A 25,875-nucleotide genomic window follows, 5' to 3' on the forward strand; every position below is an offset into this window, starting at 1 on the left:
AAGATTAATTTAACTAGATATATTTTAATTAATTGGATATGATTGGGTCAAACCAGGGGGCGTCCATCGATCTATGTTCCAGCTAGTGTTAATTAAGTAGAATTTGAGTTGACAAATTATGCAGCGGAGCCTAGTAAGCTAGACAATTAGTTGAACTTAATTGTTCTAAACTACTGTTAAATATTATTGAAGAAAATTAATTTTTTATTTTATTTTTTAAAGTTTTAAATTAATTTTTTTATTTTTTTATATTATTTTGATGTATTAATATAAAAAATAATTTTTAAAAAATAAAAAAAATTATTTTAATATATTTCAAAGTGAAAATTACTTTAAAAAATAATTACAACTATATTTCTAAACTTGCTATTAATTATTTAATTTAGATTCCTAGTATGTTGATAAGATATTAAGAGATTGGTTGAGAGTGTGGTAAATATTATATTTTAAAATGCTTTTTATTTATAAATATATTGAAATGTTTTTTATTTTTTTTTAGTATCAACACATAAAAACAATTTAAAAACACAAAAAAACTAATTTGAAAAAAATATAATTTTAATAAAAAACAGGTTAACCAACCCTAAACCGTGGCTGTTATCCAATTAACAATGTGTCCCACGTGGGAATTAAATTATTTTGTAAGCTAAGCTTTATAGTTAGCTAAAACATGAAATATTAATATTGTTCACGCACCACGGGCTAAGATGAAGCCAAAACTATGACAAGTATGTATTATAAATCAAATGTGATAAAATCATACCTCTTTTCTTTTTATTTCATTCGGTTTGATTAATCCTTTTATTATATATTAGGTTGAACCGGAGCTTTCTGCTTGTTTTAATTAATTACTAGTTGCCGATGAACCTAGTTAATTTAGTGATATGCTGCTAGCTAGAGCTCGGTTAGATATAATTAGGGGTGAGCAAAAAACCCGAAAACCCGATTAAATCGAGAAAACCGGAAAAAAAATAATAAAAAAAACCGAACTGAAAAAAAAAACTGATTAAAATTTTGAAAAAACCATCCAGTTCGGTTCGGTTTCGGTTTTATAACCAAAAAACCGAACCGAACCGAACTGAAATCGAAAAAAAAACCGAGCCAAAACCAGAAAAACCGAGCCAAACCAATTTGAACCGTTTTATCCCCTAAAAAACCAAACCAAACCGAACCGAAACTAGTCGGTTTGACCCGGTTTCGGGTTTTTTTTTAAATTTTTTTTTTTTGGTTTGTTTTCTTTTTTTTTATATAAAAACCGAACCGAACCGAAAATGATCACTCCTACTCCTAGATATAATCCAAGTATGAGAAAATCATTTAGTAGACTCATCAAGTTCTTAATGATAACATTTCTGACTAACTAGTAATGTTGTCTATGAAATCAAAATTGGAAGCTTAATCCTTTTATTTAATTACGAGCCCATCTTGTGCTACTCATAAATAACTTAATTCAGCAAATTATATTCGAAGTATTTGTGAATTTTCTTTCTAGCTAACCTTTATTATCGTTTTATGTTCTTGTGTGGCTGGCTGCTGGCTGCAATAAGAGAGCATGGATGTTTCGTTGGGTTTCTATTCTTTCTTTTGTGTTCTTTTTTTTTTTTTATCTTAATTAACAATCATTTGTTTCTCTTTTCTTAATTTTTTTTTAAAATTTAGTTTTTCTTTAACAACTTCATCTTTTAATATTAAAATTATTAAGAATTAAACTTCATAATCACCTCGTGAATTTTATAAGTTAAATCAGTTAACTTAGGTTTTTCTAAGTTTTTTCTAATTAATTTTTTTTTCAATTTTAATTTCAATATTTTGGGTTGATTATAAATTAAACTTCATAATTTATTTCAATTTGTTTTTTATTAAGTTATCCCAGTCTCATAACTTGAGTTTAAGATTTGATGGGTTAACCCGGGTTAACTCAATTTTTTTTTATTATTATTCAATATTGAATTTCCTAGGAATCAAGATTCATAATTTATTTTAATTTTCTTTCTATCAGTTTCATGATTCAGGCTTGGAAAAATAACTTGAGTTGACTTGCTTTTTTTTAATTAATTTTTTTAATTTCATTCTTCAACATTATATTAGATTGATTAAGAATAAAGCTTTGATATGTTTTTTATTTGCTTCTTAAGAGTTTATCATAGCCTAATGACTCAAATCTTGAATTTTATTTATTAAATTAGACTGACCCGAGTTAATCCAATATGTTGCAGTTTCAATATCTTTTTTAAAAAAATATCATTTTGAAGTTTATTTTAGTCAAACTATGTTTTTTATTTTTCTGATTATCCAAGTCACCTTTGAACTTTTCAAGTCTATCGAGTCATATCGGGTTAATTTTTATATAATTAAAAAAAAATTTCTTCTTGAAAATATATTAGCAAGTTCTAAATATTTTTTTAATATTTAAAAATTTTAATTTGACCTGCAATATAACACATATAAGTGATGTAGTATTATCTGTACACATTATATCTTTGTAATCATCACATCTTTTTATATGCTGGAGTCACTAAGGCCATTAAAAATTGACATATCTAACGTTCCTATGATATGAGATTTTTCTTGGTATGTATATATATATATATATTATTTGTCTTAATTTTTTTTCTTGTTATCCATGTATTTTACTAAAAAAATGTCCTTGATTGAAATTTTTTAGTTATTATCTTTTACAATAATAATTTGATCTCTAACAATATTTTTCAATTAAGTTTGTGTATTTCAATCATAAAATTTGTCAAAATTCTATATATATATATATATAAAACATTAACACTACAATCACAAAAATTGATCACATCCATAATCAACTAATCCAATAAAAGAAAAGGTATCAAGTAGTTTAAAGACTAAGCTATTACGTTGAGATATAATCCATTTATAAAAGACATGAATGAAGAACTTGTTTAGTTTTGTGTTTTAAAAGTGCTTTAATTTTTTTGCTTCAAATAAATTTTTTTGGTGTTTTCAGATCATTTTAATGTACTGATGTCATTTTTTTTTAGAAATTAAAAAATATTATTTAGATATATTTTTAACGAAAAGTACTTTGAAAAACAACTACCTCCACAATACCAAATACCAAATGAACTCGAAAAGTGAACCATGCATCTGACCTCAACTATTTTTTAAATTTTAATTTTTTTTATTTTCAATCAAGCCCTTCTATAACATAATTAGAAGACATTAGGCTTGAGATTATGGTAAAAACACAATATTTGGAGATATGAAACTAAAATATAATTCATGGAGAAAATTTATGTCTAACTCCAAATTAATAAGAATTTTTATTTTGATCCAAACATTTATTTCTTTATATTTCATTCCTTGAGTTAGAAAGATGAGAGAAAAAATCACCTGAAAATGACAAGAAGAAAGAAAGTTTGACAAAAATTTTATCCTTAAAAAAAGTTGATTTTTATGTTAATGTGTTCTGTTCAACGAGGAGAGTTTAACGGTGGTGGCTTTTTTTTTTAAGGTCTTGATATGATGGGCTACTCAAGTTCACACTCTTGGCCTAATCTTGTTTTTTTTTTTTCCTGATAAATCTTTAGCATTTCTCATTGTTTTTTTTTTAATATTAGGTTGATTCTAAATTGTCGTCATATTTTTTTATGATATAATGAAAATAAAAAAATATTATTAACCTATTGAAATCCACAAACTAGGTCACAGGTTTGATGAATTAACCTGAGTTGACTGAAATCAATCTAATACGTCATTGTCTCAATGTTAAAAAAAAAGAAGAAAGACATGAGTTGTATTTTGTTTCAGTAAAACTTTTTTGTAATGATCATTTAGGTCACTTTTAAACCTGTATATCTAGTTTTTTTTGTTTTTTTCTTTGATTTGTTTATTTTATCTTGAAACATTTCAAGTTGACTAATTCACATCAAGATAACTCTTACATGATTTACTCTGAAACCCAAACTTGACAAGGACTTCAGTTTGGAGTTTCAAGTTTGACTTGCTAGACTGAGTTTAATGGAAATATCAATGAACTCCTTGTGATTTGGATATTCATTTTTTATGTTAAAATTTGCTTAATCTAACCCGCAACATAACATGAGAAGTAAACTAGTAATAATTATTATTTTTATTTTTGATTTCTTTGCCTTAATTATCTAGGTTAAAAGAAGGGAAATGATTTTTTTAATAAAGAAAATAAGGAAAACTTCTTAGAATAGATGTCATAAACTTATAAGAAATAAAATTTTTATTTTTTTAAACATGTATACCCATTTAAATTCACTTAACTCTTGTTACCTTATTTGTCAATACATTTAAATCTTTGATTAATTTTGATCAAGTTTACAGGTTGAGATGTAGGAGCTTAATTGAAAAAAAAATTAATTTAAGGAGTAAATTATATGCACAATAAAATATATGATGACTAAAAAATTTTCAATTATAACTCTTTTGTAAAAGGAATTAAAAAATATGGAACAAATTTCTTTTTTTAAAAAAAACTAAAAGTTCAAAATGTATATCAAAAAACCAAACATTATTCTAAAGGAACATCTCATGTGTAAATTAACCAAAACTAAATGGCCTTGGAAAAACACTTTTCATGAGTCATTGTTCAATAGAATAATATAATGATAATTTTATTTTATTTTCAAAAAATATTTGAATTAGTTATTAGTGTGAGTATAGTCTTTTCATAAAATTCATTAGTCATTATTATATTGATAGGGGACAACTCCGTTTTTTTCACATTTCTAAAGCACGATAAAAATGACTAAATTACCTTTAAAAGAAATATTTTTAAAACTTGCATCCAAATGCTTTATTTGTATTTTCAATATAATTTTTTAGTTATAATCCAGTTGATTGAGGAGTAATTTTATATTTTAATAAATATAAAATATAATTAAAAAAATGATCGATGCTTATAATGGATGTGTCATCATGCGGGAGGTGCCTATAATATTTGGCGGTGCGCGCATCATCTCTTGATGGCCAAATATTCCTTTTTGTCTTGTTGTTATAATCAAAACAGTGACTTCTTCTCGATGAGACGACACATGTTAGTGATGATGAGTTGATTTGCCTTCGTCATTGCTTTTTTCCCCTCTCTTTTCTCTCCTATCTCCTTGGATTTCACATTGACCATTCAAAATTTCTGAGTTGTCTTTATATTTCTTGAGATTTTAATTTTGATACTTATTCTTTTAATTGATTTTTTTTTTGGATTCTTTTGTATAATTGACTTTTTTTTAATTTCATATTCAACATTTGAGAAGTTAACACAAATTAACATTATTTTTTAATTTTTTTATTCAATTTCATCATTTGATTTTTTTTCTTAAACGAGCTTTGTGATTCTTTGTTTTTTTTTATATTGAGTTATTCTGATTTCATGACTTAGACGGTAGATTTGGCTAAATACTTATTATCTAAATTACAAGTTTATCATACTAACTTGAATTGACTCAGGTTATTATTATTATTTTTTTTACCTAATGATCTCTTCCTTCGATATATATTGGTTAGAAATGGAGACATATTGTTTTTCTTTTTTATTTTTTTTTCAAGTTGTAATGATCACTTTATTTTTATTTGATCAATTTGCTATTATTATTAAAAAAATTTATCATCTAATTAAAAGAAAACTAACTTATTTATAATAATGAATGTTTTTTCATTTTAAAAAACATGCATGCGTGACTTGAGTAATATTCTTTACATTAAAAAAACAAAAATCAGTCCTGCAGCGTACATAGCATGGATCCACGTCTAGTTTTTAACTACGTAAGCAACACCAACTAATAGAAAGATATGGTGATGAAGAAAATGTAAAATACATGGATGACATGAAGCCAACAAACAGTAAAGAAACCTTTCAAGTATAAAAGAAAGAATAGAGGAATGGAGGGCAGCAACGACTCGTTGTTCGTAACTTCCTTTAATTTGTGGCGGCCTTTTTAGCTGTCTTTGTGTTTTCTTTAGCTTTTCTAATTTTTATTTTTTAATATACAAGTGAATCTCATAGTAAAGAAGGCTATGAGATTTGAATTCATAAATATTACAAACACATATTCAGTTAAAAAAATTTACTATAATTTATGTATGAAAATATTTTATCGGTATTTTTATTTTTATTTATTAATTTTCTAGTAGTAATAATAATTCAGATTAGTGTTTTAGTTTTATACAATATAATGCTCACCTGTAAATGGGAGGAATTATTGGAAAGAAAGTTTGATTCAAAATCTCCTAATGAATCTAAAACAAAAGCAAATACACTGAGATTTTGTCTGTTCAATAATTGTACCAGATATCATAGCCTCTACTTGAAGGGACTTTCTAAAAGTCAGATTATTAGCCACTCGGAACTGCAAATTATAATTAAATCCAGGAAATTAAAATTAGCACTCCTTGTTTTCTCCTTAACTTCTTAAATCCTGGAGACGGAAAACAAAGGAATCAAATTTATGATTAACTTAATCAATTATAAAGCTGGCCAGAGATCGTATCAGCACATAACGTGGGGCAAGCTCTTTTTCCTTCAATAGGTAGATTTGATTTGCCAGGTTCTATTTATAAAATCCCTTGATCTCTATGCATAGGATGCGCGCACATGTTAGCCTCAAGAACACTTCAAGATCTTGATTCAGTGCTCAGCACGATCTATTCTCCAGTTATCTTCGCCCCGACATATTTACAAAGGTGAAAAACAACTAAAAATCACGTAGAAATTTGGCTCAGGCAGTTCAATTTGTTAATCTTAATCAGAGAAAGTCCACGAATTATTCTATTATCAGTAATTAAACTGGCTATAGTTTAGTGTAGGGTGAAAACGATACATAAAAAACAAAGCATTACCATGCATCATGTATATAATGATTGATTTGATTCCTTCTATCTAGTTGCCTATAAATATTTTCTGCGAAGATCAAGCCTTGCAATGCTCCAGTAAGTCAAAAATAAAAACAAAAATTAGTTTTCACGGCTCTCTTTCGAAAAGGGACAGATTCTTTATATATTTTCTTCACATACGGCATCCACTAGCATGAATATAGGACCTACATGAGAAGTTTACACAAGTTTTAAGAGGAATATATATGTTATAAATTTTCCTTCTCAGAATGAAGAGGATTGTATATATCATGTTGCCATTAAATAAATTTTCTCGCGTAGCAAGTAGACATTGAATTTGTACCAAATATGAAAGTATCAAATGAAAAGGAAATTAGGGGATACCACGCAATGTGCAGGGATGCTTTCTATCGTAGTTGTGAACTTACAAATCTAACTTTGTTTAATTAGTTGCAAGAAATTATGTAATTATAAGACAAAGTAGAAGTCAAAGAATTATTTCTTCAACAAAAATTTGTATTTATAAAAAAATATATTATTAACAAATCTGACTTTGTTTTCGTTTTGTAGACGATAATGATAGGATTTTAAATTTTAAATGAACTCGAAAAGTCGACCCTTTTTACTACCAAGAAAAAGAAATCATGTCAAGTATTGGGTTTAATTTTTTTTAATCTTAGCATTAAGGGTATTTTAAAATTAACTTTTTCTCGAGATTAAATCTCTTTTCAATTGGTTTTTAAGCAAACTATCCACGATGGGATTGGTTATTAGGCTCAATAATAATCATTGATAGGATGATAATCATTAAATCCAGCAAAAGAAGAACTTAATTCTTAAAGAAAAAAAAAGGAAAAGTAATTAGATCCAACCCCATAGAAACTTTTAGAATTACATTTAATGAGAACTATGACTCCAATGATAGTTTTATTACAGTTGCATGCATGTATAGGAGACAAGAAGAAAGTAATTAACATAGCCCATAACAACTACGGTCAAGGATCGAGCTTTTTGCCTCACTAATCAGATGTGGCAAAGCTCAGATATCCCTGTGATGGTGAAAGAACAACAAAACAATAATGAACAAAAACATATTGCACTAAATTTTTCATCATTAGAGAGAGCGAAAGGGAAAGGCAAAGAATAAGAACAACTTGAGTTGTTTAAAATAAATGGTTTTCATATTAAATAAGGTAGCACTCAAATCACTAACACCATCTGATTAACTTTTATGGGAGTTAAATTAGAGGCGCTTCGGGACAGAATGCTTCATGCAATTACTTTGGGTATTTTCCAGGAAGAAAAGATCTTCATCTAGATGACTGAAGCTGTCCCATGAGAGAAAAGAGTCTACACTCTCTATCCATTGACTTACAGAGTCTTCTTGAATGGAATGGAATTCACCAGCTGAAAGGTTATTAGATTCCTGAGAACTATAAGAAGTAGATGTATTAGTTTCTTGATTAATCCATGAGCCCACATCCAAGCTCCCGCACAACATTTCATAGCTCTCCAGAAGATCAGTTTCATCCAATATCTTCAATTCATCTTGCTCAAGTTTCTGATCTCTTACTTGTACAAAATCACTCTTGGCTTGATCACGATCCTCTGACTTGACTTCCAAGCTTTCCTCTTGTTCTTTTAAGGAAATAGACTCTTGAATTGTCTCATCCTCCCCACCACTAACATCCTTCTCTGTTTGATCAATGGGCTTGTGGGTCACGGGATCTAAACCGAGAACCTTCAATTTCTTCTTAATTCGAGTATTCCAATGGTTCTTGATTTCATTGTCTGTGCGACCCGGAAAATGTGAAGCAATCTTAGACCACCTACACAAAATTAAGTTCCCAAACGTCTTAGTAATTAAACAAGAAAATTAAAAAAAAATCCATCAACAAGTAACTATCGTAATAATTAATTGAAGACCTCGAATTAAAGTTTCTTGAAAGTAATTTTGAGGGTAAGCGAAAAACAAGAAAGCATTAATATTATACCTGTTGCCAAGACGTGAATGAAGCTGGATAATCTGATTGTCTTCCATTTTGGTAAAACCACCTCTCTTTAGATCCGGCCGCAGATAATTAATCCATCTTAGTCTACAGCTTTTTCCACATCTTAGCAAACCTTCAAAAACCATGCCACCAAAATGCTACCATTTTAGTTAAAGCTATGATTAAGTTGGTAAATGCATCAGCACTATGCTTGAAACAAAGAAAAGAAAAGGAAAGAGATGCACACCTGCAAGCTTAGGAACCATTCGCCAGCATTGAATACCATTGTTGAGGATAAAGTTCGTGAGCTTATGATCTTCCTCAATTGTCCATGGACCTCTTTTTAATCCAACCTTATCGCAGCAAGGTTGCCTTCCCATTTTTGCAAACCTGAAGTGATGATCAAGCTAAGCTAAGCTAGGAATCTAGTCTTGACGCTTGAGAAATAAATCGAGAGCTAAAAAGTGCAAGGGAAACCACTTTATATATAGAAACTTATAATCCAAGAAAAGATGCTGCCAGTTCATTCAGACATTAAAAAGAAGGATGTTGTTTGAGGGGGGAGAGAAATGATTGAATGGAAAAGCATATAGGAGTTGAGAGCTCTTAAAAAGAATGGAGGGTGTGTATAATTATAAAATGGCCACCAGCGCCACCCTTATAGGAGACAATGGAAAGGGTCTTGATGAGCATGAAAAACTGTACAGGAAAGAAGAACCAGACGTGGGTCGTCTTCGTTGACAAAATTAATTAATTTTGATGCTAAAGTCTTCTCATATTGGGTTTTAATTTGGTTAAGCCCTAAAAAATAACGAGACTTGAAGGATTCTCTGGCCCCTTAAAAGCTGGCCATTTTTTGTCGTTGGGGGCAACTCATTTCATCTTAGAGCGGGAGAGAGAGAGAGAGAGATGCCTTCTTCTTATAATGTGAAAGTGTCATAAAAGTTCATTGATGGATTCCTCGAGTTGCAGCTCGTAACCTTGACCTTGACCAGTATAGGTAGATTGGCAACAGGACATGGTTACCTTCGGTGGTCAATGTTTGCTTGTTTTAAACTAATCTAATGAGAAAACTACGCAAGTGACAATAGTAATAAGACACCATATATTATATACAAGTCCATTGATTGAATCTTTTGTTATGTTTTGAAGTCTCCGTACATAATACTTAAGAACGAAGAACAACGACATTATTACCTTAATTTGATGCTTAATATATAGATCGCCTTTTAATATATTTAACAAGAAGTGGCAATAATATTCACGTCCAACACCTTCAACTTGAGAGACGGATCTCTTGCTTGCATATCCAATTAGATTTAAGGTTCTTTTGTACTGTGCCGAAATCCAGATAAAAAGAAATCGCAACCAATGGCAATTAGCCTATAAGTTGTCCAGTGATCATTACAAGTATCCAAGAGTGAAGAGTTTATGCATTTTAAGAAACTTAATCTGTTTTCCATGAGAGAAAAAAAGTTTGAGATTATAAATTCTGGGTACACAATCAAATTAAGGATTTATAAAAATTGATACAACTCAGCTGACTTTCACCCTAAAAATGGTTGAGAGTACTAGGATATATATAGTTTCTTGAATACCAAATTTACCCTAACTAATCCTCTGAGGTGATAATTTCATAGTGAATTATTTAAAAAAAAAAATTATTTTAGCATACAACAAAAGATGTTACAGGTTAGATAATTGGTTAATCAATTAATCCTAATAATTTTATTTATTTTTCTTAGTAAGATAGTCGATGGCTTATATTTGATATTTATTAAGTCAAGATGATTTGTAGCTAGTACTTATAAAAAGTTTTTTTTAATGGAGGTGATGATTTTCTAATGTTTAAATAAATATTTTTCAGAAAAAGAAGATATAATAATATTCTGAAGAAAAATACTTTGAAAATATATATACATTTAAGAATAAAAATTGTAAAGTTTTGTTTTAAATGTTTTATGGTGTATTTATAGCTTATGAGTTTTGTTATTTTGTGGAGAAAATAGGCTAAAATATAACTTTATTTTTGTAATATTTTGAGTTGTATTGTAAAGTATATTTCACTCATTTATCCAATTAAAAGATGGAGAAATGACTGACTATGAAAGATTTTAATATATTTAAAGATCTTGATGAAGTATGGGCTTGTATAATTAAGCCTATTTATTGAGAAAAAAATTCCTTTGTAATTTTATATAAAAATCTATAGAATTGATAGTATTATACCTCTTTTGAGTCTGACTAGCTTCAGACCCAATGTATTTGAGCTATGTACACTGTCAAGCTCATCTGTGACTATATCCGACTAGTATCAAATCTAACACTTAAGATTTGGTATATTATCAAGCCCATTACAACCGGATTTGACTAGCATCAGACTTAACACTTGGGACTTGGCACACTATCGAGCACAAGCATGCCAAATCCAACGCCTAGTACACTATCAAGCCTAATTATGATTGGGTTTTACTAGCATTAAAGCCAACACATTTTTATTAAGGTATGCTTTTGTTTTGAAAAATTTATAACCTTAAGTTTTTTTTGATCCAATGTTTTCTTGGTAAAGATATATCAACAACCTAATATATACAAATAAGTATACATGTTAATTAAGACTAAAGTATATACATTAATTAATGACGAGCCCTTGAGGGGATATAACTCAATTGACATCAATGTCTTCCTTCTTTCAAGATATCATTAGTCTAGGCTTTTTCTTTGCAATTAAAAAGAAAATAATGAAGGGTCCGCGGATAGAAATGGAGGAAGGCATTAGAGGGGCAGGGCAGACCTTCAATCATGAGTGTCCTAATTAAGTAGGAGACAGCATGGGTCACATATGATTCTGAGATACAAATCCCAAAGGCAGAAATCATGAAAGCGGGCGTTTCAGCACAACCTTTAGACACCAAGAAAGCAATCTTCAGCGAAAAGGAAGTACCATATTACAAGGGGAAAAGGGCACGTTTTCTTTTGAATGTTCCATGCCTATTTATCTCTGCTTAAACAATTTGCAGACAAAAGTTTTGTTTCAACTCAGTACAATGTAAGCAATAATTGTTGATGAAATTCAATAATCACGGATTAATAAATATTAGAAAACAATGGAATACTTTCATTTCCATTGAACCTCCTGGTCGCAAGTATATAAAATGACGCGATAATGTATTTCTGACAATTTAAAAATCATAGGATTGCGTTCTGGTTCATGTATATACATGCGATACGAGAATATTTCTATTTAGGAGAGATTCGCAGAAACCGTCTTCGATCTCCTTCCTGTCGGGGTGAAGAAAGCATCATCTTTTCTTGATCCTAAATAATTAATATTTAAGAGGCACTATAGTACTGTGATTGAATTTGTGTTCTAAAGTATCCGAAGAATCTATATAAGTAGACCGCTAATGTCTAATTAAAAATTATTATTGTTAATGTTTTGTTATTATTGCAAGCTGGTCCACGCTAGACTTCTGCCTCAAGTTTTATGAACTATAAGTGCGCTCTTGGTATTATAATGGTTTTTTTTTCTTAAAAAGAAATACTAAATTGATAAATTTTTAGATTTAAAAAAAATTGATGTAAAAAAATCTATAATAATATTATTTTAATATATTTTCAATTACATAATACAAATATAGCATTTTTATTTTTGACATGCTTGTACAAAGTAAATAAGGCATAGATGTAATTATGTGCTTTGATTTAATGCATAAGTTTATATGTAAAAGTATATTCTTAAATTCATAATTGGTTTATATGTAAAAGGTTATTCTCAAACTTTAAAAAAACAATATTTTCTTTAATATATATACTTCCTTATCTGATGTTTTCCTTCTGAAATTTTCTAGATTTGTGACGTGCATGAAAAATAGAGAGAAAATAACCAATAATGGTGTAATTACAGAAGGAGAGCTGGGAGTCCATGACGTTGGAGAATACTGGCCCTGGCATGGCAATAATATTCTTTAATTAACCTACCATGACGCAAGTTGGGTTAATTAAAAAATATTATTGCCATGCCTGCCCAAGGTGGCTTTAACTAAAGAATATTACTGCCATGCCTAAGACCAATATTCTCCAAGAAAATTTGAACCTAGCTGCTCAGCACCTCACTGCCTGTGTTGTTAACATTATGCAATAAGACACAAGTATAAAAACAAATAAAACAGGCATAATGTTTCATCTATGTCTAGATTATTATGAATTGAAAAGGTAAAATCATCTTTTCAATAAGTTTCGTTTGTTACTTTCATTTGTTATTATTATATTAATTAGAGAGATATTGATATTTTAACATTATAAATGCATAATAAAATAATTTAAATACCTTTAAAAGAAAATAAAATAAAAATGGAGTCTAGGAGATTTTTGATCTTTTAACACTTTGATTGTATAATGAAATGGCTACATTGCTCTTTAAAGCACAAAAAAAAAATCATCCTGAGTTGTTTTTAGTATTTTTTTCATGATGGTCTTTTAATTATAATTAATTTTATCCATTAATGTTTTATTTCATTTAATTTTTATTTTTTTAATTGTTATTTTTTTAATTATTTTCTTGATTTATTTTTGTTTTCAATTTTGTCTCATTGCATTTAATTTTTGTATCTAATTTTATTTCCATTCTGTTTATTTTTATTTCTTTTTTCTAATTATATATTTTTTTAATTTTTTCTTTATAGTTTTTTATGTTAAAAAAATAACCTGGCTTTTAGCATGCATATTACGGGCTACCAAATAGTTCTGTACTAAAAACATTATCCTGATCCAAAGACTTCAATTTTATGACCAGTTAATCCAGTATTCTTCTGTACTCTTTGGGTGCTTTACCTCTGCTAATTTGTCTCGATTTATGTACAAAATTCCTGCTGGAAACGAATTTTCTCCTTGTCGAGTACCAGGAGCAGGAAGTGCTATGCAACCTAGCTCTTGGAACTTGGAAGTGCGAGACCAATCACGATCACTGTCATCCTTGATCGATAATATTGAGCAAAAAAAGTCAAGAACCAAGAACATTTGGAGCAGACAAAATTGCCGTCTTAAGAGCATGGAGGATCCCTGCAGTGTGTTGAAATGATAAATAACAAATGTCATATTGAAAGACTAGCCGATAACTCCTATCAATTCCCAGAAGACACAGAAAAATGAATGATGAATTACAGAGATAGCACTAAAAAAGAAGCTTATAGCCCACAAAAGTAAGGAGAAGAACCTTAATTTGTCTTGGTGTTCAAGTTGATGTCATGTGAACCACATATTCAACTAGATTAATGTTTTTTTCTCCCTAATGGATGGAAGATTATTATTAATTATTGAGGTAGCCGGGGAAGAATTGGAATCTAGGAAGATCATTGAGGACAAATTTGGCCGTTAGCCTATAAATAAAAAGAACAAGCGAATTAATATGAAAACAATTTTTTTTAGGGGTGAAATGGTATAATTTTTTGATGTCATGGTTTTGAATCAAGATATTTAATTTAAATTATAATTTATAAATACAATAATTAATTAAATATTATAATTTAGTAGCATAACATAAATATTTTAATTGATATCATATTTTTGAATCATGATAAAATTTTAATTGATGTTCCGGTTTGGAACCGCAACATCAATTAAATCCTAGTAGATTTTTAGCAATAAATTTCCATAACATCTAAATCTAACAAAATAATATTTCTTATGAGATTTATCATTTAGTTAACATTTAATTTAGTTAATGATTTTAGAGGTTAAAAGTTTTTTAATTTTAACAAAATTTAAACATGGTTTCTCTTATACATGAACCATGTCCAAAATTTCATCCTATTTAAAAAAACCTCCAAAAAATCACAATTAACTAAACTCAACAAATTCTTACTTTTTATAATTATAAGTAGCCTTCGAATGTAAATAAAAAAAATCATAAATAACACTATTGGATCTTGGCTCAACAATAGCTCTTGCCCTTCTTTAAGTGCCCTCGTCATCTGTTATGACATTATCAAAAGTTAATCTTTTGCAAAGATATCAGTCTAGTGTGGCAAATATTGAACAATTAGAACGCATAAGTGTATCTTTTATTTTCTTTATCAATATTAAAAAGCATAGATATGGTCTCTCAACCATCTCTTATCATGAAGCCAACCTAATATTAATAAAAACATTAATGTTAAATTAAAATATCAATAAATAAAATCCAAGTTAAAGTAATGACCTGATATATAATACTCATGTATCAAATTAAATACTCTTCATTTATAATCACATTTCATTTTGATATATAAGTTTCATGATGGCTTAATTAGTTATAATCATCATTTTATCCTGATAATTTATGGTGTACAAAAACATTATTCATATTTTTGTTGACTGGAATATATCTTTTGAAGTCAAACTATTGTATTATACAATATAAGCAATGTATGTTATCCCCTTCAATTTAGAAAGGAGTTCCAATCCAAATAATCATTTGTATAACTCAATCTAATTACGAACACCAATAAATGTGACCACTAATTTATCAATAGGCAATTCAAGCAAAATCAATATATTTTGTATTGTTAATATCATCTCCCTATGTCAAATGAAATGTGTGTGTCTCACATTTTCATTGCTCAATTAGTGCATATATCAAGCCAATATCAAGCTTGATACAGTCTAGATAAATGACATACAAAAAACCTACATGAAACATATATGGCTGAACCTGCTCATATATTCTATTACACTTAGGTGTACAACAATAAATCACAATCTCACCATCCTTCATAACAATTTAAAATATAAGTATATAAATATATAATACCTTTAATGTTAAGTACATTAAAAATATATCAAAATTAAATATTTTTATAATATTAATAAAAATATCCTCTAATGATGTCTATCCTGCAACTGCTGGCAAAAGTGTAAGTAGGTCTGGTATATATAAACATGATCATAGTCATGCTCTCCATGATTATAGTCATGCTCTCTATGAATGTCATTGTCATGATGTCTGTAAATATCATCATCATCATTATTATTATAATATAAAAACTCAACATGAGCAAATGATCCACCACTTTAAATGCATGACATCCTATGCAATAATACTTATGTTTATATGAAATTAGATAAGTTTAATATGCTTTACAAAAATATCATAATTAAAATATATGTTTGGTCATATAATTGTTTTATCATAAGTATTTTGTCAAGCATGACATATTTTTCTATTATGGTATATGTCATTGACTATATAACACTTATAATGTGCATAACCTTTTCTTACATCTATCTCGTTGTGTAAACAAGTAAACGTTCATTAATCATACCTAAATTTTCATCTAAATAAGCTTGGTTCATCTTGAAGTCCAATGTAATCACTTCATTCTAACTCATTTAGTAATGAACAGAATGGCATGCTATATGTTGATCTGTAGTTTTGAATCATGTAATAATTATTAACAAACTATGTAAAATCTAAGTGATTTTCAACATAACATGCAAGAACATATGAATATGAATGTTGAAATGTTTGTCATTTATCATATATGCATATTTTATCATTCATTCTTATCGTCCTTTCTGATTTTTTTTACAACACTCGGTTTAAAAAATATGTTAACCTAGAACACTTGTTGCTTAGAGTCAAACAACATTGCAATATGATCACTTAATTTATCCCTGCTCATTATAAATTCAATTTGAATTATTTAAAACAAGATTATAGTATGATCTCTAAAATCAAAATAAATTAGATTAGGTAGATAAAATATTTAAATCCAAATTATTCCACGTTGAATAAAATCATTAGTTTCATATATTTACTAGACCTAATAACTAGTACACATGTAAAATATCAATTGAACTAGAGTTAGAGTAGGCATTGTACAAGCGCATTTCAAAATATGATTAAATGATTTTAAAAAATTACCTATCATATTACCATATCGATGATCACCATCATAACATAAAAGCTTTTATTTTTTTTGTTCACATTCAAGTCATTCTTAATATGTTTGGTCCAATCTACACATTCTTTCATACCAAAAATCAAATTTATACCTTGAAGATTCGTAACACGTCCTTATAAAAAAAAAAAAATTATAGCAGGGTTTTTGAGTTTATGATTAAAGTTGCTAAAAGAATATCAGGCACAATATCAATGGTTTCCTATAGGTTCACGTCAAATTTCTTGTTACTACATTCTTTATTCATATATATCTATATGATTTTATACATATGTACATTATATCACTAATAATGTATCTCTATAAATAAAACAAAAATCATCTCCAATTAAAATTATTTTATTCATTAACAATTGAAAAAACCAAAGGAAATATCACATGATATGCATCAAAAGCAACTGCAATCAATAACTTTCTATCATATCACATAAATAAATGTGTGTCATCAACATTGATATGTGATCTACAATACTTGAAACCTTCAATACTAAGTCGAAATGACTAAAAATCTCTTTTAAAAACCATTATATTATTATTATGATTTTCTTTGTATGTCTAAACAACATCTATTCTAAGATTTGATTTCTTTATTGTCAACAATAACCTAAGAAATTTTTCAGAAGACTCTTCATGTGCATCAGAAAGATATTCAAGCACTTTATATTTGCAATTCATGCTTTGTTATATGATATTTTATAAACTGTAATGCAATTTTATTTCATCTTGTATGCTTCCAATGTATTGTCATTGAAAGATTATTCATAACAATGATTGATATAGCATTAATAATAAAATTTACATCAAGATGATGGTGATTTTTTTTTTTAAAAAAAGTTTGAAACACATATATATGGCTTTTTTTTTTTGCTATCTCAAATGAATCTAACCTTTTATGATATCCTTCATACAAATACCAATTACATCCAGGTTCTTTCACACATTATAAATGAATAAATATAGAGTTCAACTATTGGACTCGATATTCAACTGAATGTGTCACTATTTAATTGCATTAACTAATTTATTTTTACTGTTGAATGTTTGTCTAACCTCGAAGTTAGATCCATAGCTTATCACACACAACTGGTACATGATAATACTGTCATCCACTAATTTGACACCTCTAAGTTATTTCAATATTAATATTATTATAATTTCACCTAAATCCATAATAAATTGTTTCTTATATTTTTGCATATGACATGCCTTATTGCCATTGAATAATGCCATTGCATGTAATATTATTGTTCGCATCAGAGACAATAGTATCACCATAATGACATAACAAAAATATGTTTAAGATATGCTAAAAAAATCAAATTTTGATTAATTGGATGTAATTTTAACTAAATTACATTATCCTAACCCTAATTAGCAGAACTCATACCAAATTCAATCAAATTCTCAAAATTAAACATAATTTAATATATCAAATTTAATTGATATTTTAATGCTCAACTATATTAAATCAAGCCCAAATTAATAACAAATTAAAATACTTCAAAGAGAATGCCAAATTCATCAACTTATAAACAATCCAATACAACATGTAATTCATCACAATCCTACTACATTTATGCTTTATTGCATGAAATCATCAATCATATTTAATTATATTATTAATTAATTCCAAAAATCCACACAAAATACTTAATTCAACAACTTCTTTAAAATTAAATGCAACATATAATTAATATAAATAATTAATTCAATAAATTCTAAATTTAACTATATTAAATCAACTCTATTTGATGGTATTCATAACTAATTTATCATTAATTTAATAAATTTTAAATTCAACTTAAACAATTATTTCATTTCAACTAAATCAAATACAAATTCATAATAATGTTGTTTGTTTACCTTGCTTGCAGAACAACAAAAGGGGTTACATCAACGAGATAGCAACGAAAACTGTTGATTTTGAACAGAAAAACATATAAGGATGGTTGAAAACAAGGATGAGTTCAAGTTTTTCCGTGTTTAAAAGGCAAAAATACAAATATTTGGTGAGTTTTTAAGAGAGGTAATGGTTGAGGCCGTCAATTTGGAGAGAGAAAGAACTATTGCGTCTCTGTTTTCTTTGATCTAGGAAGGCATTTAGATTTCACGACATATCACGATTTAAAAACGTGACATGTTTAAATGTCGCTATTATAAATTACAACAACTATCTTATTGTATTTATGAATAAAAATATTTACTAAATTCACGTTTCAAAAGTGTGACCAGATGAAAGTATATTATTTTATCAAATATTTTTTAAATATTATTATTTTGCCAAAATTTTAAACTTGTTGTACTATTTTTTTTTTTTATAAAAAGAATGATAATTTATGGGAAGGTTCACGGCAAGTTCTATGTTTTAGGAATTTTGCTGATAGCATAGCCCAACTATAGCTATTATTATTTTTAGTTGTTTTAAATTATTATTTTTTTATATTTTTATATCGATTTGATGTGCTAATATCAAATATAATTTTTTTAAAATTAAAAAAATATTTTTTTAATATATTTTAAAATAAAAAATATTTTAAAAAATAACAACTACTACACTCTTAAAAACTCAATATTGATATGCCAAGATCAGGTGCACATATAAGGAAATCACTTGCACTTATAATTATATATATATATATATATATATATATATAAAGGATATTCAAAAGATGTAGATCATGAATTAAAATGTAACCTTTTATTTATAAAGGATATTCACTTGCACTTATAACTACTTTGGAGATCTTTGAATTATGAAGCTTTCGTGGATTTCAATGGAATCTCTATTGAAGAAGACTGCCTTGGTACTGCTAATAATTATATTTAATTTTGAATTTTCATAAATTTGGTGTTTAAGCGTTTTTTCACGAGATAGATTTTTTTGATAAATAAAAAATATTAAACTCAATAATAAAGACTGAAACGTAGTATCTCGAGGGTATGTGACAACTGATTCTGACACCGTAGAATATCACAAAATTGTCTCCCATATAATTATTTATTTCAATTCCCATTCTCTAATTAATTCTCACTTAAAAGTTAATTCATAAGCAATTACTATTAATTAATCTCATTTATTTGAAATTTGATTCTCATTTCTCTGAATATTGATTCTAACCCTTTGAAATTTAGAACACACGCTTTAAAAGTAATTCATATCCTATAAAATTTAAAAATTTAATTAACTCCTTGTACCCTTATTCTTTTTTTTTTTTTGATTTACGTGGGGTGTCCGGGCCAGCTTGCGCGCACCACGACTAATCCCTATAGCCCACTGAATACCCTGCAAACTCAGTAGGCATGTAAGGCACCGCGGGGGTGACAGGCGTGCATGTCAGGGTTCGAACCCAGGTGCAGTGGAAAGAGACAAGCCCCTTCCACTGCTAGACCAAGCCCTGGACTGCAACTTATACCCTCATTCTTACTAGAGCTACTTGATGTTCTTACTATAATTTTTAACTAAGTGACGTGGCCTCATCCAATTTGTGTTTTATTAATTATTCAATTTTATAATTATAATTATCCAAATTAAACATGGTAATTTATATTTCATAATTTAAAATTCTTTTCTTTTCTCATGTTACTTAACAAACAAAAATTAGTTAAAAAAATTATAAAGCTTTGTTTTCAATAAATTTAATGTTGAAAGTTTAAATTAAAAAGAAAAAAAACTAAATTTACAAGACTGCTATATAATTTATCAAAAAATTAGCACAATTCCCAAAATAATTTAAGTTTAAAAAATTAAAAATTAATGTTTAATATTAATATTTTGTGCTTAACTATATAAATAACAAAGAGTAGCTCTTGATTTGTAGGGCAAAATCATGAAACGCGGTCTATTTCGAACCTTATTCCATGTGGGTTCTGCACCTAAACCCATCTTGGACCATTTCCGCAACAGCAGCAGCCTTGCTACTAAAAACCTGGCCTTTTACACTAATTCGTGAGCTAGGCCCTATCCTATCCAATCCGAATTTATTTTTTATTTATTTATTTTTATTTTTTTATAACTTTCCTGTCTTTTGACGAGAAAGAACTCTTTATTCCTCTGTTTCTCCTTACCTCCATTAGGGTTTGAAATACCCTTTTGATTAACTAGTGGAACTAGAAAATATCTTTTGAGAGAGCCGAATTAAAACTAATATAATAAATATTTATGCACAAAACGCATCGTTTGTAGGAGTTTTTTGATGTACATCTTTGAAACACATGAAATTAAATAATGAAAGTTATTACTATTGAAACATTGTAAAGTGGAGCAAGCTGAAAACATGTTAATTAAAGAATCGAAATTAATAATTTTATTAGTGATTTTATATAAATAAAAAAAAACATTGTATAACTTTGATAGCGTTTTAAAGGTTTTAATTCAACTACACGAACAAAGTAAGAAGGAATGACAACTTTATCCAATCCATTACACATTTTATTTTATTTTATTAAAATTAAATTAATAAATAAGCAAAATTCATCTCTATTTAATCGACATAGGGTTCAATACCCACCCCTCATCCCTATAATTTTTTTAACCTTATTTTTATTTTATAAAATTGTAATTTTATTTATCTATGTAATTTTTGAATTGTAATCCTATGGTTGATTAAGGCTTTTTATGATTTTATACATAGATTTATTTTATAATTTCCTAATTTGTGGAAGGAGATATAATTCTTTTAATCTTTGGTTTTATTTTTTTAAATTGATTTCAAGAAAAAATAAATTTTGTCAAGTACCTAGATGCTCATCAAATTAAGAAATTCTTTGACTTGGCTAGATCAAAAGGCAAATGAAGGTAATGGTGTTACATATTTTGGTACGAAGTGGCAAAAAACCTACCTCAATTATATTCATTATCATATAATGTAGATGAAAACAATATAAGAATAACAATAAGTGTGAATAATACTAAATTTTACCAAATAATGTTATCGCCACATTAGTCTTATTTGAAACTTTATGACTCATTATTTTTTTAAATAAAAATTCAATATTACATCTCTTTTATGCCTCTTATACACTAAGAAAAATACCCTAAATAAAGATAAAAATAAAGTAAAATAATTCTAAATTAAAAAAAATCTAAAGTTAGTTAGAAAAATATGACAAATCCTAAATGATGAATTCTAAGCCTTTTTTGAAGGCTTTCTCAATCTTTGATACCTATAAAATTTTAACTCTATAGAAAATAAAGCCTTGAGATACCCTATGAAAATTTTTAATCTAATACAATGATCATATCAAAATTTATTCTCTTTAATACAAGGTTGTATATTAGAAAAAAAAATCTATTGCATCAATTTCTATTGGTTAGAAAGAACTCATCTTTAAGTTCTGTCATATCCGTCTATGCTCCCGTTAATATCGACTGTTAAAAGTGGTATTAATTCCGTTGTGTTCAATTGACATCTAGTGTGTTGGCACTACATAGTTAATTGACTCAAATACAGTAGATCAAGAATCAATTCTCAAAACACTCTTAATTTTTACAAAACTATTTCTAGTAGTCAATGACTAATTCCATACTTGCTCTTTCTCATAGCATATGAATTCTCCACAATCTCACTCATCTATTCCTTTCCTTCTTTCTCCATAAATTAAGATAAAAAAAATTATCATTGTTCTTAACAATTGCTTTTCTTTCTTAGGCATTGACACTATATATTTTTCCTTTTTATTAAGAGTATATATGTTACATTGCCAATTATTTATGAAATTTTTGTCATATTACCATGCATCATTTATGAAATTTTTGTCAAATGACCATGACTTGCCCAATAGTAAATAACATGCATTCATAAAAACCAATTCACACTAAACACTATCAATATATCTCTTGTCTATAGAAAACAATATAAGACAGTGTTTATTAATTATTACCTTATCATCTTAGTTTAGTCGATTCAATTTGTAAAGCTTTTAATGTTTTTCTATATTGAGTTATAATTTTTTTATTGTCTCAACCAATACCATACTCTCATATCTATCAATGTCAATGATCAAATTACATATGTTGTTCTTAATGGTACATTTTGAATAAAAGAGACTAATATGTGGTCAATTCTCGTCTAAATCACCTTTGGAAGCAAAAAAAAACTCTTTTAGATTACTAAAGTAGTACAACAACCATCTTGTAAAACCTCTTTCCTACCATCTAAATCATAAAAAAAAATATAATATACATTTTCATCATGCTTTTCTACCAATAAGCTTTTAAACGAATGACTCTCTAGCTTGTGATACTCAGAAATTCGATATCCTAACTCACTATATCTAAAACACCAAAATTTAAAACTAGAACTAAAACCCTGAACTTGGTTTGTTTAGCTATTGATTCATATTGAATGAATATTTTTTTATTCTCTAGAACATAACCCTCTATTATTTTGGTTAGACTGAAAGTCACCTCTATGAGTTACCTCATCAACATGCAATTTCTAAGTAACTTCTCCACAATCAAAGGCTTTTGATAGGCTTCTAAAAATACCTACAAATATTGTAAACACAACACTTCCTAAATGGAATACCATAATTCATTGGGTATATTTTATCTGATTGATCAAAGTGAAATTAAAAGAGTAAAATTTACCCTAATTTAATTAGTGTCATGAATTAACTCCTACACATAATTTTTTAAACTTATTTCTAATTTATAGATTTGTAATATTTCTTAATGTAATTTATGAATTTTTATCCTATGATTCATTAAGGTTTTTTTTTTATGATTTTATACATAGATTTGAAGTTCATATTGTATATTATAGTTTCATGATTCGTGGATGGAGATGTAATTTTTTTAATCTTTGTTTTTATTTTAAAAAAATAAATTTAAATAAAAAAGCTTTAGTAAAGTGTCGTATTACCTTTCAGATTAAGAAATTTCTTTACCTAACTAGATCAGATGCAAATACAAGTAATGGAGTTGGATATTTCATTGTGAATGGATGGACAAAAACCCCACCCTAATCGTTTTTGTAATCATCTAATGCATATGGAAAAAAAAAACAAAAAAACAAACAAGTATAAACAACTACTGAATAGGGTCATCAATATAAAACTCTAATTTCAAATTTTATTCCATGTTATTTTTGTAATAAAATTCAATATTACATATCTTTCAAGCTATTTATATATTAGGGAAAACATCTTAAATAAAGATTAAAAAAATAAAAATAGAGAAACCAAATAGAAAAAAGAATTTTAAATCAACTAGAAAAACATAACAATCCCAAATGTAACTTATGGGCCTTATTTGAAGCCTTTTTTTTTCTTAGATGCCTATAAGATTTTAACTCTATAAGAAATAGAGCCTATAAAAACTCCTAGAAAACTTTCATTCTAATCCAATATTTAGATCAAAATTTATTCTCATTAACATAAATTTACATGCTAGGAAAAAATTTCTTGCATCGATCTCTCCGGGTTTTGAAAAAACTTGTCTTTAAGTTTTATCCATCTATACTTATATACTTTTATTATTGTTGATCATTAAAAGTGGTGTTAGTTTTCTTTCACTCTATTAACATTTGTTGTGTTAACACTATATAGTTATTCAATTCAGATAAAATATGCCAATAATTAATTTCAAAAACACTTTTATTTTTTATTTGCAAAACTATGATTACTCATTAATGAAAATTTTCACATTGTACACTTTCTCACACCATTCTGATTCTCCACAATCTTTTTCTTCTCTTGCTTTTCTTCTTTCTCCATAATTTGAGATAAAAACAATAATTTTTTACCTTTACTCTTAACTACTACCCTTCTCTTCTAAGTGCTAACATTATATGATTTTGCTATATATTGAAAGTATACATGTTATATCACCCATCATCTAAGACATTCTTGTCAAATTATCATGGCATGTGTCATAGTGGATGATAAACATTCTAATACACATGGCATGTGTCAAATTATCATGGCATGTGTCATGTGTCATAGTGGATGATAAACATTCTAATAATATATATTGAAAGTATACATATTATTCTATTTTATAGTATTTTATTCTTAGTTTTTATACTTGTTTTATATCTTATAATAGCTTATGTAACTTATTTTATGCTTAACAGTGCTATAAAGGCATAAAGTGTAAAAGAAAACTAAATAAAGTATTTTTAGCATAATCTCAAGTAAAGGACTAAAAAAAACATATTAGGTCACATTATTAAAGCTAGAAAGTGTAAGTTCTAATACTAATTGTATTAGGAATCTAACTTGAAGAAAAAATCTTAGTGGATTAGGAATGGTCAGAGCAAATTTGTCAAACTAGACCACCGTGTAATCTTTGGACCATATGTAACATTATATATGGAATTTTGTTGTAATTCAAGTTGTGATGAAAATTAAACATCTGAAGCTTTTTATCCATATATAGTAGGCTCAATAATTCATCAACATGAGAAAGAATGATATCTTTAAAATCATATATAAAATCTACCAAAAGACTAGTAGCTTTAATACAACCCATCTTTTCGTGTTTGGATGGTGATATTAAAACTCATTAATAACATGAAAAGAGTCCCACATAAGCATAAAAACCTCTATAAAAGATTAAATTCAATGCACAAGTAATTAAAATTAAATTAATATAAGTAAACATAATATAATTAGGAATTAGTAGCTTTAAAAGTGCATTTTTATCAAGGTTTTATATCATCATTTTGCACTTGAAGTATCAATAACTCCTTAACTAAAGCACGTTTTATAATAATATATCTAATAATATAAGAGACCTTTAATTTGTGGTAAATATTCATTTTAAATGCGGGCCTATCACATAAATGAAAGGATTGATTGATGAATTTAAGAACTGAAATTGAAAGGATAAAGAGATGGCCAAACTTAGAAAAGAGATGTCGGTGCAATCCAAACCGAAACATTGTTTGGTAATTAGGTCATATCTAGAGCTATATATCTCAGATTTAGGTCTTGTTTATATGGATAAAAAGGTAAGACATAGGCCTACAACTTCCATATGGAGTCCAAGATCTAAAAAGGTCATTTTCAAGTCCAAATTGTTGCATCAACAAAGAAGCCCGAATCTATCCTTCAGCTCGAGCACTGTTCAGTATTTTGGCCATATCTAGAGTTCTAGAAGTCGAAATGAGCGA

The 25,875-nt window shown here is 27.6% G+C and overlaps 1 protein-coding gene across 1 annotated transcript; it reads right to left on the reverse strand.

Annotated features, from left to right (window-relative positions):
• Positions 1-8,071: 8,071 nt before the first annotated feature.
• Positions 8,072-9,467, reverse strand: MYB40 (myb domain protein 40). Its single transcript, XM_011046913.1, has 3 exons — positions 9,067-9,467; positions 8,823-8,952; positions 8,072-8,657 (listed from the first exon to the last, which is right to left on the reverse strand). Exons 1-3 carry the CDS (start codon positions 9,197-9,199, stop codon positions 8,072-8,074), a joined length of 849 nt encoding a protein of 282 aa, XP_011045215.1. The 5' UTR covers positions 9,200-9,467.
• Between the last annotated feature and the right edge of the window lie 16,408 nt (positions 9,468-25,875).

This window comes from Populus euphratica, unplaced genomic scaffold, assembly GCF_000495115.2.
Source record: "Populus euphratica unplaced genomic scaffold, PopEup_1.0 scaffold256.1, whole genome shotgun sequence".
NCBI lineage: Eukaryota > Viridiplantae > Streptophyta > Magnoliopsida > Malpighiales > Salicaceae > Populus > Populus euphratica.